A 17083-nucleotide genomic window follows, 5' to 3' on the forward strand; every position below is an offset into this window, starting at 1 on the left:
CACCAGAAATGGGCTTCACACAATGTGGGAATCGAACCCGGGTCTTCGGCGTGACGAAGCTACGCTTTTAACCACAAGGATACCCGACCGCCCATTCGAATGGAAGAAAAGCCGACCTCAATCGTGGAATATACGTACCATTTAGGGTGTTTTTTAAAAAGTATTCATCTACCCTTTTGTTGCCCGTCAAGAAACCATTATTCAGGTGCAAGTTTGACCTTGCACTTAAGATGCACATATGAATATTGACATATTCAGGAAAGAACAATTATTATATTTTAGCGCTCGTATACATATGCAGAATCGACGATATTAAGATCTCAGCAAAACCGGCGTCTATATTTTGGACAGAGTGTATGTATGACCACTCCCCCCCGTCATGTGAGGCCGGTGTGTATTGGATGAGCACACGTACGTGCATCTATACAAACCTACCTACATCCTATATACGCACCTATCTATGAGTCTACTCAATCAGTTCCAGAATGACATACAATAGCCAATAACAATATAACAATACACACACCGAAGCAGGGGTGCTATGTAACTTCTACTCACTGTCAACTTTGATATGGTCACGCTCACTGAAGTATGTATATAAATTTTATATATGCTATCAACCATTGGTTTGTTTGGTCCTCGGCAGGACGTCTTGTTACAGCTGGGTATGACTATCGGGTAAACAAACAAACAAACAAACAAACAAACAAACAAACAAACACGCAAACATATTGCCTACGTAACAGAGGAGGGGTGAGAGTACTTTCGTGACAAAAACATTCAGACAAAAGGTCGAGGCGATGCCGGCGTTCTTGCAACTGCTAGATTTTATTTCGCTAATCAGTGAAAGAGATAGGATATATTTTCAGTCACATATTGTATGAAGTAAGGAACCGTATATTTTGATTTTTTTTAAAAACTCAGGACATTTTGGTCACCACAGCCAGTATGTCCAGTCGACATATTGAGGTAAAACCTGAGAGCAACCCCCCCCCCCCCCCCCTCCCCATCACCCCCACGCACTTGATTCTTTTTACTGACGATGTAAAAACAGATTAGAACTCATCGTTATATTAAAACAATAGTACATCCTATTGGTGGGACTGTGATTTATTTGCAGCAAGCATTGGGCCATATACCTTGTATTATACATCGTTCACACACACACACACACACACACACACACACACACACACACACACACACACACACACACACACACACGCACGCACGCACGCACGCACACGCACACACACACACACACACACACACACACACACACACACACACACACACAGAGGTTTGGGAAGCCTTGTGGTTAAATCGTTCGCTTGTCACGCCCAAGGCCCGGGTTCGACTCCCCACATGGGCAGAATGCGTGATGCTCATTTCTGGTGTCCCCCACCGTGATACTGATGAAATGGTGCTAAAAGCAGCGTAAAAAAACACCCACTCACTCGTCAAATCCCCCCACCTCTCCTGCCACCCCACAACGCGACTCTTTCAAAACGTATTTTAAAGCATCCTTTGTATTTGAAACGGTCGTAAAATATCTGAACGAGCAACGCGTGGCAAGGGAGGTCACTCTAATTTCTAACCCCCCCCCCCCCCCCCCCCCCCAGCTATCGACTCACACGGAAGCTATGCCAACTAATCAACAACGCGACCATATAGTGTGTGATTTCTGTGAATACACGACCTCAGGTACAGTGATATGCGAGGTTTGTCTACTTAAGTACTGTGACGGCTGCTTTGAAACGTATCATCCGATGACGGGGCCGCTGTCCGAACATCAAGTTACTCGGACCCGCACAGACACCGATCAGGAAAAATGTCCTCTTCACAACGAAAGATGTTTACACTTCTGTGTCACCTGCTCGAAACGATTGTGCCCTCATTGTCTGGTGATAACGGGCGCGACCAAAAATGAGTTTATAATGCGGCCACACCAGTTTCATGACATCCTGACCACCGAGCAACACATTGAGAAACAGAAAGTAGGTGGACGTGGCCCTTTTGTTTTGTTTACTTTCTTTTCTCGTGAAAAGTATTTTTTTCCGGATGTATTATATAAAGCTTACAGTAAGCATGATGCGAATGGCACACAGTCAATCTTTTTTGCTATGTTTATGTTTTAATGCAAAGACAAATCTAATCTCAACGACAATAACACACTGTTCTAGTTACTGATTCACTGTGTTGATAAATGCCCAGGCCACCTAAGATACTAATTTCGTCTGATCTTGAAAATGACTCAGCAGGGCGAATTACATTTATTATATTGTTTTTATGGTTTTTTTTATTGTCGGTCGCTTTTCTTTTAATTACCAAAAAACTTACCTACGTTCGTGAAGAATACTTATGGCAGTACACACATGCATTGATGATCAGGACCCGTATTTAGAAGAGAGGTTACATGATCTAGTTTTCCTATCTTACCCCGTATCAACCCACCCCCACCCCCCACCCCCCACCCCAGCCATATAATAACCTTTTTGCCATACACCAAATCATTGCAAGTGAGTGTTGATTGTAAAACATTCACCTTGTTTGGAAGTCATTGTCACGGGAAACCCAGCTGAGATGACGAGCAGACGACGCACTAAGGGGCGTAACTCTAATTTCTTACCACCCGGCTGATATCGATCGGCAATTCAAAATGCAAAAAGCGGGGAGGGGGTGGATCATTGCATAATTTGGGGGATTTGTCTTAAAGATGGAGATGTATTCTTAGACATGGTAAACCTTATTTGGTGATATATTTTTAACAATACCAAATTACAAGTAACAAACGCTTTGTGTGTTGGCTTGTGATCCAAATGTGCCTTTCCTTTCTTCGCTTGTTGACATATCTTCTACTTCTGATTGCCTTCCGATATATTTATACACTGGTGCAGGGTTTTAACTCGACTTACAAAATTAGGAATCCACATGTCTCCCAATAATTAATTTCAAGGATCCTTACTGGAAAAATGAGGATCCTCATAAGGAATAAATTGGTGTCGTGCACAGTACTGATGTTTTGATAATGCTTTAATTACACGGTCTCTATATTTCTTGTGAAAAGTCTGGTACAATGAATACTTTTGTACATCCCTCGGGAACCAACATATTCTATTTCTGCGCCCATTCTATACATGCATATGTGTGCTTACTGGACGCATGTTTCTGCGTTCTGTTATATCCTGATGGTAGCTGCATTGTGTTGTTCTGCAAAACGTGTGGTTAAGGGCAGGGTGAATGATTAAACTGTTGGGGGCCATGGTTCCAACAAACATGTTCTTCCAACAAATTTATTAACTATACGAAATGCACGCGGGAGACACCTATGTCCGCCAGTTCCAAGTTCATGGTAAGGAAAGATAGTTGAATGACGTCATCTAACGATGACGTCATTTTATTTTCTCTGGAGTGACGTCATTTGCTTCGAGGACCTCAGTATCCGAAAAAGGCTTACGTTTCTTGTTGACAAGACTGCACATGCATATGCATCAACAATGCCGACCGTTTTCACTGATCTGGATGAGTTTGAACGGAAAGTCTACCTGATGTGTTCCGTTACTGAGTACTGGTTAAGCGAACAGAATCAGATGTTGACGCAGGATGATGTTCTGGCTATGTTTCAGAAAAAACTCCTTGAACAGATTGAGAAGGTCAGTCACGCGATTGCATCGGCCGAAATTGACGAGAAAAGCATCGAGGACAGAAGGATTCAGCTTGAGGTAGGGAGGGGTTGCGCCGATTACATCTAAGAGATTGCCGTTTTGGTAAGGGATACGCGTGAGCGTTGTCTTAATATGACATATAGATCTACCACAGAATTAGCAATACGACACGATACGAAATGACCATGGTATTGGCCATTGAATTATTTGTAACAGGGCTTCAGATAATATTTTGACCTGTTGATTATTTACTCATTGGGGGTTGACAGTTTTCTTTGGGTATTCCTAACATTATACTCCCTTGGCTCGGTCTTTTGGGTATGGGCGCACGGGGGACCAAGTCGTCTCAGGCGCCGTGCAGAGTTGCGTACCTTGGGAAAAGCAGAAACCTATGATCGTCTGTTCAAATGCCGGTTCGCCCCGATTATATTTTTAGGTTTGTCAGCACCATACCGTGCTCGTGGGTTTTGCTCCCGGATCAAGCTGACATTCAGTGCTAACTGCATTTCTGTTCAACGCGGCGTTAAACCAAACTGACTCACTAACTCTTTTGGGTATATTTAATGTTATGAGTTGACATTTCATTCAAATACTTCAACATGAACTACTGTTTCAGGTGACTACTAGTTTGTTTGACGTGATATACACGTTGAAGCTACAATAAGCGCCTTTGTGCATTAGTCACTGCTGTAAAATTCATGTGTGTGGTGACTTAATAGGATCCGTAAATGGAGATCTGTAAAGTAATACTGGAACGCAACTGGAAAAGGCTTCATTGAGTTATAACGCACATTGTTTCTTATATTTATTCTTTCGTGCGTACGCAAGGAACTTAATAGTGTAATGGGGATTTCGCTTGCGTATTTTACGCAAAAACGAAGCTTACCTTGATCTCTGATAGCTGTTTTAAGAGGCAGGATATTTTTGCCTGAGAAAACCTTTTATGTCAGGACATGTCAATCAAACAAGTTTGTGTGTGTTTTTTAAAAAAATAGGAAAAAATGTTTGAAATCAATAATTTCAGACACTATTAATTTTTTTACAAAACATTCCTTGGCCATACACATAATAAAGGCCCAGAATATCAAATGGTCAGCCCCTTATGTATTCTGATTATTCACGCAGCTGAGGGGCTCCGACACATACAGCAATGCTAACATGAGTGTGTTCTCCTTCAGCTATCATGGCTGTCGTACAAGCAGCAGGTGCGCCAGGAGTTCGTGTCTCTCCATGATCTCCTCTTGGACAGAGAGAAGGATCTCCTGGACAAGATGCAGAAGGTAGGGGAGATCATTCCGGGATGCCTATAAAAACCCAAGTCGGGTTCCATCTGAAACACATAGATTGACTTCATTCCCTCTTTTCCCAAAACAAAATGAATCTGAGCCCATTGCATTTTTGTTTTCCCGCATGCATTTTATCATCTAAACTCCAAAACCATACACTATTCCTTTTCCTATAACTTAAGGGGGCTTAACTGTGCTCTAATCAAGATAAGACTTGTACTTGTTATATATGTTTTTAACTTGTGTTCATGGCATTAAAGAGCGTCCGCCCGGAGAGCGGAAGGTCCGGGGTTCGATCCCCGGCCGCGTCATACCTAAAGACGTTAAAAAATGGTACTTGTTGTTACCATGTCTGGCGCTCGGCTTAAAGGGGCTAAAGTCAGTATCGGCTCGGAGTCAGTATACTGTGTCTGAGTGGGGTATTTATGTTAAACTGCGGCATGGTATCTAAGTGAGCTAGCATTAGTCCGGAGTAGTATAAGCAGCCACACGTACACGTGCATGCACGTCACTATATAAGTGCAATAATCTTGGACGCGACGTTAAACCCAATTTCACCTCACCTCATGTCATTAAAGAATGGACATTTCCAGTTTTCATTTGTCAAATGGAAATTCGAGAGATAATTAGCAGCTCCGGAAATTTGAACATGTCCTGTATGTATATTTCATTGTTCTGTGTTCAGGATTCCCCTGTGATATCCTTTAAGCTTTAGTATCTCCTGTAAACTGTTACCATGTAGGATCTCACATCTAGCAAAAGGGAAACTATCTACCAGGACAATACATTCGTGCATTACTTGGGTATGGCCACATGTCATAAACAAACACATTGAACAAACAGCCTGTTGCTAGATGTGACAAGGAAATCTTGAACATTTAACAATGAAGCATACACATTCAGGATGTCCCGCAACTGCGACGCTCCAAGCGAGCAAAATCGATAATTTGGGAAGGAATGTTATGGGTTTGTTTGTTTGTTTGTTTATTGTTTAACGCCGCACTCAGCAAAATTCCAGCTATATGGCGGCGGTCTGTAAATAATCGAGTCTGGACCAGACAATCCAGTGATTGATATCTTGAGCATCGATCTACGCAATTAGGATACGATGACATACATCAACCAAGTCAGCGAGCCTGGCCACCCGATCCCGTTAGTCGCCTCCTTACGGCAAGCATGGGTTGCTGAAGACCTATTCTACCCCAGATCTTCACGGGTGGAATATTATGGGAATCTCTTAAAGGGGAAGTGTACACGCAAAAATCACTTTCTTTCTTTTTCTAAACAAAACGCAATTTTAGAATTTGTTAGTATCTGTGTTTGAAAATATACACTAATTTTTTTTCACAGTGAAAGTAGGAAGCTCACAATAGTGTGAAAGTGATATGCCGTTATGAGGCCTTCGTTTAACGAGCGAAATAGGCCTGAGTTATCCCCCTTAGATTATGACGTAATTGGTGCCAATTCAACTGGGTCCCTGTCTATTCTCAACGCAAAAGATATCAAGGACCAGTTTGCGGTAAAACAACATGGTCTACGACACCACGTGAAGCGGCTCTAACAAAGCATGATGACGTCATAATGTTTATTAATTGGCACCAATGACGTCAAATTGCAAGGGGCATAAGCCATGGTGTTTTTGTTATGGAAATAGAACACTTGGTAAATGTGAAAAATATGAATCGTTTTAGTGCAAAAAATATGTTAATTAAATGTGATGTTTTTATATTTTTGTCTATGACACTTCTATGTTAACACATTTGATGTGGAAAAAGTACAAGAAAAAATGGTTCATTTCCGTGTGAACTTGCCCTTTAAGTATTGCTTACACAACAGGTTGGTCGATCACCATAATGATTTGTAATGTTCACCTTGTGTTGTATACATAAGTTATTGTGTTATGTGTCAGTGTGTTGAGGAATCATTGGAGTCGATGACGTCACTGGAAGATCTGCAGAAGACGTTCACGACACAGGAGGCAATCTTAACGGAAGAAAATATCAAACTGGTCCAAGACAGGTCCAGGGTCAGATTCCTGAATGTACGTGAAATAATTTACCAGCAGATTACCGTTCACATCGACCCCGTTCACTACGACAGTCCCCGATCGCTTGGCGAAACGGGACCGCTACCCATTCGGGTCCTCTCGGCTTATTCCGCCTCGTATGTAATACACCGGACTCAAGGGAGTAGAAATACTGCGCGCACTCTGTGTTACCGCGCAACGCCAGATCCCTCCGCATATAGTTCGTATAACATCATAGCCAATTTAAAGACATGTGCGTAACGGATATCAGTGTACACTTGAAGACAAAAGCGGAAACAATTTTAACAGTTATAATAGGTTCGTCGTTGCGGGACAGTTTGTGTTGTATCATGTGCTAGTGACGTGCACGAACAAACTCCGAGACAGTGATGACCATCACACCACTGCCACAAGTGACAGAACCTTTTTCTTGTTTGTAAACAAACGCGCTCATTCTTGGTTTGCCTGTTGTTAGTGTACACTGCGGTCAGCAGCATCCCAGCTACTTGTGAAATCTCGGCCAGGCAAACCATGAACCAGTGGGTGATAGCACGATCATCTGTCATCAAGGTATGATGACACACAATTAGCATTGAGGGTTTATACCACTCTAGGATTGTTACTAATAATTAAACATTGTTAAGCAAGTGAAAATCAGTGTCAGAATTGTTGTTTTTCAATTGCGAGATTACCAATCTAATCATTTTCACTTCTTTGTCCTCCTTCTGACTACTTTTAAAAAAAAACAACGTAAAGTTATTCATGTTAAAATAAATTGTTTGACTCTCAACGATGAACACTTGTCTCTAAAACATTAATACATTCCTGCACATGTCTGACACAGTGTGGCTTTAGCCATGGCCAGATATTATCGACCCGCGGCGACGCAGGTGTTCCTCGTTATAACACAGGCACTAATTGTTGTCTTCTCTGTCTTTTTTTGTCAGTTGTGAATTTCCTGCAGGAGATTTACAACGCATGTTAGGATGAAGTGTCACTCTCTCAAAGGCTTTACATACGACATACGAGTTATCTCCCTTAGATCACTGTTTAAGTTCCAAACGTGTTATTCATCACAGACACACTCACTGTGAAATGTTTTTTTTCCGTTTGAGTTATATCTCTTTAAGAGCGAGTAAATCTGGATATAAAGGTTATGTTTTCAGCTTTGCTTGTGTTATGGAGTATTTTGTCATGACACTGAAAAATGCTTGAATCTGATTGATCAGAATAACATTTGATCAGGGCCCGATTGCACAAAGCGATCTTAGCGCTAAGACTATCGTAAGCCTATGTGAAAATAGTCACGATTATCTCAGCGCGAACATCGCTTTGTGCAAGTGGGCCTAGGTGTCTAATTCATTAGACACCTCAAAATTAACAAACACAAACCTGCGTGATACTACATCAATCTATCGATAGCCTAAATATCGATACATATGACATCAGAACTGTATACGCTCGACGTAGGAACATTATCAGCTGTTTTTGTCCCTGACTGGTACACTCGATTGCAAACTGTAACAAAAAGCATCTAATCTACAGTTCAACTACCATTCATTTCAAAACACAAATACTGTATGTTTATCTCGTAATTGGACATACGTGAATTTTATCTGGAACCGACGGCATTCTTGTATGTTTCTCGACATTGTAAAAAAAAATATCAGTACTTTTCCGGGGCACTGTCTCTCCAAGTGAACTCACGTTCACTCTTGAATACTGTAGACCGCCACCGTGGTCTAGTGGTAGAGCGTCCGTCCATACAGCAGAGGGTCCGGCGTTCGATCCTCGGCTGCGTCATACCAAAATACGTTAAAAGATCGTACTTGTTGTTGCCCTGTCTGGCGCTCGGCATCAAGGGGATAAAACAAGGACTGGTCGGCTCGGAGTCAGTATACTGTGTCTCAGTGGGGTAGTCATGTTAAACTGAGGCATTGTATCTCAGTGGGCTAGCACTATAGAATCGGCATTAGTCGGGACATGTACAAGCACACACACACACACACACACACACACACACACACACACACACACACACACACACACACACACACACACACACACACACACACACACACACAGAGTCAAATATGGGACCGAGAAAAAAACGATACTACTTAAGAAAAGTATCTTTACGTTGTGAAAATTCCGATAGGCCATTCAACGCAATCAGATTGCACTACACACTCCGATTAATTTTGCAGTTAGGATTATCACAATTACCAAGTTAAACATGCGTATAAGCTAAATATGGTAGTCCCTGACCCACCATGATCCCCAGACTCACTATGATCAACCGCCGTTATATTGATTTGTCAGCACCATATCATCGTTGGTTTCACCAAGTGGTGAACGTCTTAAGACCTGCTGTGCTTAGGGTTTTCCTCCCGTAAACAACTAAATCACTCACTCATATAATTCAGTATATTCATGAATAATTTATCAATAAGATACATTCAGTCTTCGACAAGTACTCTTCTCAACAAGGCGAATAACAGTTGACGAATTATCAGTTGAGCTGGCTAGTAAACAAGATCACTGTTAAGATAAGTCAACAAGATTACTGACAGTGTTAAGATAACTTAACCAACCTAAAAAAGTCGACTTGAACATGGCGTTAGAACAGAAAAGTCCGTTTCTCTGAGCAGGGAACTGCGGTTGTGTCAACTATAGTCAACGATCAAACCTTCCATCCGTGCTGTTATTATCGACTGCACGCATTATGCAGAGTCGCGGATTCTTAAATGCGTCTCGCGGTATGCAGGACTATATCCTAGCATCCTTCCTCAATCTGTATATACATCTATACTTCACGAACTGACAAGAGAATCAATATCTGCCTTCAGCATCCTAACTGAGCGATGTTTCCTTGCTTAATCAGTTATTTATCTGATCAGTGCTTTCATCTCCTCGTGTAGAGGTATAGGCATGACCTTCAAGGTATGTTTAAATAACTCCCCGACTTGTAACGTTCTGATGGGCCTTGGTGCCTACCAGAACGCATTGGGAAGCGTTGAACCCAGGCTTTCGATGAGCTGTCTTGTCGCGTGTGAGTGGATTTTATGCCGACATTTGCACTACTCCAGCCGTATTATGACGGAGGATAGCGAAGATGCGCTTCACACATGTACCCATGTTGGGAACTGAACGGGGTTTTCGAAGTGTCTAACCAACACTTCAACCCCTATTCTACCCATTTCGCCTGAAAATAAGGAGAGCAAATAACAAATATATGATGTAGAACGTTGATCAGATGACTGGCATATTCTGTTGATGTGATGATATAAAGTAGTTGCAGATTTTAAATATCCTAATGTTGTGTTTTATTTTTTCAGGAATACAAGAACACTATCCAACGGTACGTGCTTCACTTCGTGAATTCGTACATCGTTCTTCGTTGTTTTAGAAAATACACGTCCATGTCTTTGTCAGGCATTTGCACGAGTGGTAATTACAGACGTCAGTACATGTAGGTTTTTCAGGATTCTTTATAAGGACACTTTTTAGCACCTTTTTAACGACATGTAATAATTGAGTGAGTAGGTGAGCCACTTTGGAGAAATCAAAAACGGGCATGGTGTCGGCAAATCAAGAAACATAAACAGGGGGCATCTGGGGATCCCCCCTTTCTTGTTCTTTTATTTTTTCTTCTTCTAGTAGCCAAACGAAGAGCAGTATAACATACTGCCAGTAGCCAGTAGCCAAACGAAGGGTTGAAGGTATGGCAAACGTGCACAGTTAATAAGACTTCCACGGCAGGTGTGTATATGTGTAGGTGCGAGGAGCTGTATGACAACGCCCGACTGATGCCGAATGTAGATGACATCACACCAACCTTCCTCAAGATGCCCTTCAGCCTCCTGGAGGAGAAGCTACACTTGGAGAACGCACTCCAGTTTCAGGCTTACGGTATCTAAAATTCCGTTTTTTATAGTGTTTTTGCAATGGGATCATAACCAATAAATTACTGGCATCTACTGCATGATGTGTATTGCTACTCAGTCTGAACGTTTCCTTCGTTGACTGGAAACCCAAAGGCAGAGAGATGCTACTTTGGTAGGATATGTTACAGTAACACTACGTTTGGGTTACATTTATTCATGGCATAAATTTGAAGCGCCATTTTCAGCACATAATATTAGCTGTTGTTGTTTTGATGTTGACCCATTGGAAAGAAAACCGAAGAAGATAGATAGATCGTATCACGCGGGTGTGTTTTGGATGGTAAATATCCTGTATTTGGAATAACGGTATTTAGCGACCTTTGTCTTATGATGCCATTCATAATTCGTACCGTTGAAACAAGTATTCTCATCCCTTACTAACGGTTCCCTAAACATGGCAAGTGTTCCTGGAATGTGCTCATTAGTATATTACGTCACAAGGTCAGTTCAGTCAGTCGGACAGTGACAATAATGTTTTATGATGATATAAAGAAGGAATAAGCAGTGACCAAATGTTCGACACATCAAAGTTCGACACAACCGTGTTTGACTGGTGTTTGGCCATAACGGTGTATATTTCATTTAGGTTCATTTTTAAAACGCTTGCAGACGAAGCTTGTGTGGAACCCAAAAGCCGCATGGCGTATGTCGATTCGAACGAGCTGGAGAAACCCATGAGGTGTTTCGACTTGTGGGACCCTCCTTCCAGCGTCCCCGCCTCCACGGTGTGTGTGTACAACGTAGAAGTCAGGACAAATAACTGCTCTGAAGCCATCAAGTATACGAACCTGCCCATCGACGACTTCGTCTTCAACAGTATCGGCAGGGTGGACTTGCAGCCGAGGCAGAGATACGTCCTGAAAGTAGTCCCGGTGTACACGTGTCGCGGCTGCGGAGGGACGGAGCACACCATGGATGGTCTTCCGGTTTATATCATGGTGTTGACAGGTGAGTGAGTGAGTTTTAGAAGTATAAGACTTGATTCAAAATAATCGTCGAGTCACAGGCGTCTTATTCCTTTAGAAACAAAATAGATAATAGATTATTCTATAGACAGGACATTGTGACAAGCTGTCCGTTTATGAAATATTTCATGTTTATTTCATGTGGTTTACAAATGACTTTTAAAACTTTTAGTCCTCCAGATCTCCGATCGGCCCCCCTATTGAATATGACAAACATTTTGTGTTTGGTTCTTAATTTTGTGTTTGTTTTTCATGCATGTATGCTGTTGTTTTGTCTGGATTCTGCATCGCCTTGTCAAGAAATCTGTGAACATTTTTTTTCTAAATCTCTAAAGCTGTATGTATATACACTATAGATCACACTACATTCTGCAGTCTGGCTCAGTACATACAGATATTATTGATGAATAGCAAGACTCTGTGTCTCCAGTACATCAAGATGTGGAGCACTTTTATTTGGTGTTGTTATTATTATACGATTAAATATTAATGGGAAGGTTACAGAATATTCGAATTTCTGATCGACCGAGAGGTCAGTCACATGACCTAGAAAAAGACGTTCATAGGCCTACGAACCGCACATTTTGACATACGTACACGTGCAAGTGAATGCAGACCTATGGCCCCAGCGTTCAGAGGTTGTATTCTCCTGAGGGAGCTGAGAATACTTTTTTGATGCACACTACTCCGTTGATGGGATAAAAATATATCAGACATATAACGGAGTATCCCTTGTAGCGATGTGTACGCAGACTGTCAAGTTATATTTGGGAATTGTTGGCTCAGCTTCTAAATCTATTCCAGGTCCTCCGCCCCCGAAGTCTGATCTTCTGAAGAGGATTTCCTATTTTAATACAGTGAGATGAATAAAAGTAGTCAAATTATGAAAGATATATTTCAATGAAATATGATGCAAAATTACTTTGTCGCAACCTTATTAGGGTCACGAGTGACCTAGAGGTAGTGAGTGAGTGAAAATAGTTTTACGCCTCTCTTAGCAATATCCCGGCGGGGGACACATGAAGTGACAGAGAGGTCAAAGGAGCTGCAATATTCTGTGCATCCCTAACGTGCCAGAATCCCGTGGTCATAGGTTAGAATCCCCCATCTGTCCTGTTTGTGATTCTTGGTTTGTCAGCACCATACCCTTTCTCGTGGGTTTCCCCATTGTTAAACGTCTACAAGGAGCATCACTTCGGGCTTTCCTCCCACCCCATGCTGACGCCGTGTTATTGCTGAAATACTGTTCAAAGCGGCGTTAACTGAGCTTACTCATAACGTTCAAGCAACGTTGTGATAACTTTCTTTTTTGTGAGGGTACTGAATCCATCTGAACCGGTTGTGCTGTAACACTGTAGCCTATTGTAAACAATTAGTCGTAAATGCGTTAGTTCATATTGTTCCCTCAAACATATATTTTGGTGGGTAAACGAAACCATCTTGTGCTAAACACATATCGATAGGCTATCGATCAACCCCGATTTAATGCTTGTAATCGGATTCAGAAAATTGCCTTTCTGCCAAAGAAAATGTTTGTTCTTTGTGAAACATGTTTGATTGTTGGTGACATTGATTTGATCGCTATGTAAGCATTCTATCGCCCAGACCTGCCTGAAGGATAAGGATTAAACTAAGCAGACATACAAGTATTACAAATATTGCCCGGCAGTGTTTCCATACTCCATGCCCCCATCAGATGTCCAAGTGGTCAAATCGTCCAGGGCGCCACAACTCTCTACCGAGATGTTTGGTTTGGATTGGTTTAACCGCCAAAGTTTTGTTTGTTTGCTTATTTGTGTTTATCACAGCACTTAGGAATATTCCAACTATATGACGGTGGTCTGTAAATAATCGAGTGTGGACAAGACAATCCAGTCGTTGTTTGATACATGACATATACCATACGTAGATCGATGTTCATGATGTCATTCACTGAATTGTCTAGTCCAGACTCGATTATTTTACAGACTGCCACCATAGAGGTGGAATATTGGTGAGTGCCGCGTTACACAACATACAAAAAACAATACAAATGCTATATATGATAATTATAATTATATATGTTGTGCAGCATTGCTTGAAACCCAAACCAGTGTTCGGCGCCCCAGCCCCCAAATGCGACACCCAGGTGACGCCCGAGGGCAAGTTCCAGAGCAAGTCGTTATTTTTCAACCATATTAGCTTTGAGGTATATATGGTAGTTTGAAGCACCAGTGTCAAATATCATTAACATTAAATAACCCTGATTCATCGATCATGGTTGAACTAAGACAAATGTGACCATTGCGAACTACAGGTGGGTGTGATGAACATTAAGGGTGTTAATTATAGTAGCGAGGTCACTTGGATCGACAACACGTAATTTAACTGAGAGTTATGATGGTTAATAACAGTTGGTAAACCTCAATACGTATTCAACGACAGCAATATTGTTTTAAAGTTAATGGTTGTTGATGCTTTATTATGTAAGTGAGGGGAGGTTTTGCACCGTATGTGTATACCAGAACTGTTCCTGCGTGCGTTAGACTTACCAGGAACCTATGATCGTGGGTTAGAATACCCGTTCTCCCTGATTATGTTTCAGGTTTGTCAGCAGCACCATGCACGTGTTTGTTCTCTACGACAAAGTGGTACATGTCTAAGAACTGCATCACTTCTTGCTTTCCTCCCACACCAAGCTGACACGTCGTGATATGTCTGAAATACTTCTTATAGTGGCTTTGAAAAAACAATTCACTCACTCATTCACCTTTCCTTAGGAGGCGCGGGTTAAAGAACAGGAGGTGGTGGGCCAGTCTGACACTGTCACCGGATGTGACGTTGATGACAAGTCTGGAACAATGTTAGAGGAAGGACGATTCCAAGTTTCTGGTAGACATATTAAGGATTTTAGTTTTGAGGTAAGACAGCTGTGCTGATATCACAAACGTTTAAACAATAAGTTCGCTTTTGAATGAAACATCATCATATCTAGACTTGTGTCATTGTCACCCGTCTAAGGTATCTCGCGGGTGTCTGTTTTGGTGACATTCAAGGGTTCTTTTCTTTTTCAAGGAAACACGTTTCCATAACACGGGATCTGAAGCAGGCGTGAATGGCCGCCATGGCAGTTTTGTTCTGGACGACAACAGGTACCAAACAAAGGAACAGTTCTTGTCTCACCACAGTTTTGAGGTACACACACGTGAGTGATCTAGATATTGTGTGATTGTGTGAGAGAGAAATAGAGAGTGTGTAGTTGTGTGAGAGTGATATAGAGAATGTGTAGTTGTGTGAGAGTGATATAGAGAGTGTGATTGTTTGAGAGTGATATAGACTGCGTAGTTGTGTGAGAGTGATATAGAGAGTGTGAGTGTGATATAGACTGCGTAGTTGTGTGAAAGTGATATAGAGAGTGTGATTGTGTGAGAGTGATATAGAGAGTGTGTAGTTGTGTGAGAGTGATATAGAGAGTGCGATTGTGTGGAACCCAAAAGCCGCATGGCGTATGTCGATTCGAACGAGCTGGAGAAACCCATGAGGTGTTTCGACTTGTGGGACCCTCCTTCCAGCGTCCCCGCCTCCACGGTGTGTGTGTACAACGTAGAAGTCAGGACAAATAACTGCTCTGAAGCCATCAAGTATACGAACCTGCCCATCGACGACTTCGTCTTCAACAGTATCGGCAGGGTGGACTTGCAGCCGAGGCAGAGATACGTCCTGAAAGTAGTCCCGGTGTACACGTGCCGCGGCTGCGGAGGGACGGAGTACACCATGGATGGTCTTCCGGTTTATGAGAGTGATATAGAGAGTGTGATTGTGTGAGAGTGATATAGACTGCGTAGTTGTGTGAGAGTGATATAGAGAGTGTGATTGTGTGAGAGTGATATAGAGAGTGTGTAGTTGTGTGAGAGTGATATAGAGAGTGCGATTGTGTGAGTGTGATATAGACTGCGTAGTTGTGTGAGTGAGTGAGTGATATTTAAATACTGTGCAGTTGTGTGAGTGAGTGATATAGAGTCTGCCTAGTTGTGTGAGTAAGTGATATAGAGACTGTGTAGTGTGTGAGTGAATTATACAGAAAGCGTGGTTGGGACAGAGGATGGGCTCGAGGAGTAGGACATCTAATCCAGCCTTTGTCAGGACCTTATAATCTATGCGAAATCGAGATTTGTGTGATAATTAATTGTTAGATTGATCGACATTAAACATATTTGAATTCGCTAAAATTGAATTAAGAAAGTGGTGTGTGAATGACTAGGGAAGAGTCTCGCTTTTGAAATGAATGTAACCTGCCCAGAACATAATCCCAGAGATAAAATAAAGTCTATTCGGAAACAAGGTAACGACTAGCTGTTATCAGCTGAGGGTTCGCCTATTGTGTTGAAAATCTACATTTGTGATAATCATACGTTATCAGAAGGAACCACGCCGTAGTTTCATCTGGATGTTATGTATTGTGTTACAGGAGTCTAGGCATCACGACCTTGAGATGCTGGTCTCTACTACACCCTCTACACTCCGAAATGGAAATCAGGAACAAGGAGGTGCTACAAGATAAATGTATGTGATGGCATCTGTCTTTTCGGTACAACATCCGATAGAAGGAAATCTCCGGGAAGGTATCTGGTCATAAGCAGCATCAGCCTCAGTGCCAGCAGGTACACGCGATGAAGCTGCATCCACCCTCAGTACACACTGCTCATGTCAACGTAACGGCATGGTTATGAGATACGGAGATTAAGAATGAACGGAAGATCATGGTACCAAAATGAAGAGAACGTATTAGCATTATCTTGACAGTAACCATTAGAAACATTTTTCAGCTTGATATCGGAAGAAAGTACAAAGTAACGCAGGTCGGAGATACAGAAAACGCACGATCACGGGGTGGGGTTTCCACGGGGTGGGGTTTGTCGAAAACCACTTTTTTTCTTCTTTTCTTTTTTTTGGGTACTGACAGCACATGTTATTACAATAGAATAGTACCTTATGTTGGTCAATATGCGTATGTGAAGTTAATATATTGTGGTACATATTAGACACATGTAGGATAGGCAGATTTGTCAGTACAGTATGGTTTTGTAAAAAGGTTGTGGCATATTCACATTTGGTGTATGATACATATTTTTGAGTATGATATAAGCTTAAGAGATATTTTTAGTCCGGAAATATTAGGGAAAGAACTTGAATTTTTTAAGTAGATATATTGCTC

At 41.8% G+C, this 17083-nt stretch overlaps 1 protein-coding gene across 1 annotated transcript; it reads left to right on the top strand.

Annotated features, from left to right (window-relative positions):
* The first annotated feature begins 1643 nt into the window (after nt 1-1643).
* LOC139453160 (E3 ubiquitin-protein ligase TRIM9-like) lies at nt 1644-16743 on the top strand. The gene is made up of 12 exons (XM_071234790.1): nt 1644-1997; nt 3627-3722; nt 4844-4945; nt 6861-6992; nt 10316-10338; nt 10756-10889; nt 11534-11872; nt 12694-12746; nt 13961-14077; nt 14649-14789; nt 14944-15063; nt 16337-16743. The coding sequence occupies exons 1-12, from the start codon at nt 1644-1646 to the stop codon at nt 16427-16429; spliced, it is 1704 nt and encodes a 567-aa protein (XP_071090891.1). The 3' UTR covers nt 16430-16743.
* The last annotated feature ends 340 nt before the right edge of the window (nt 16744-17083 follow it).

This window comes from Haliotis cracherodii, unplaced genomic scaffold, assembly GCF_022045235.1.
Source record: "Haliotis cracherodii isolate W230 unplaced genomic scaffold, xgHalCrac1.p SCAF_9, whole genome shotgun sequence".
NCBI classification, from domain to species: domain Eukaryota; kingdom Metazoa; phylum Mollusca; class Gastropoda; order Lepetellida; family Haliotidae; genus Haliotis; species Haliotis cracherodii.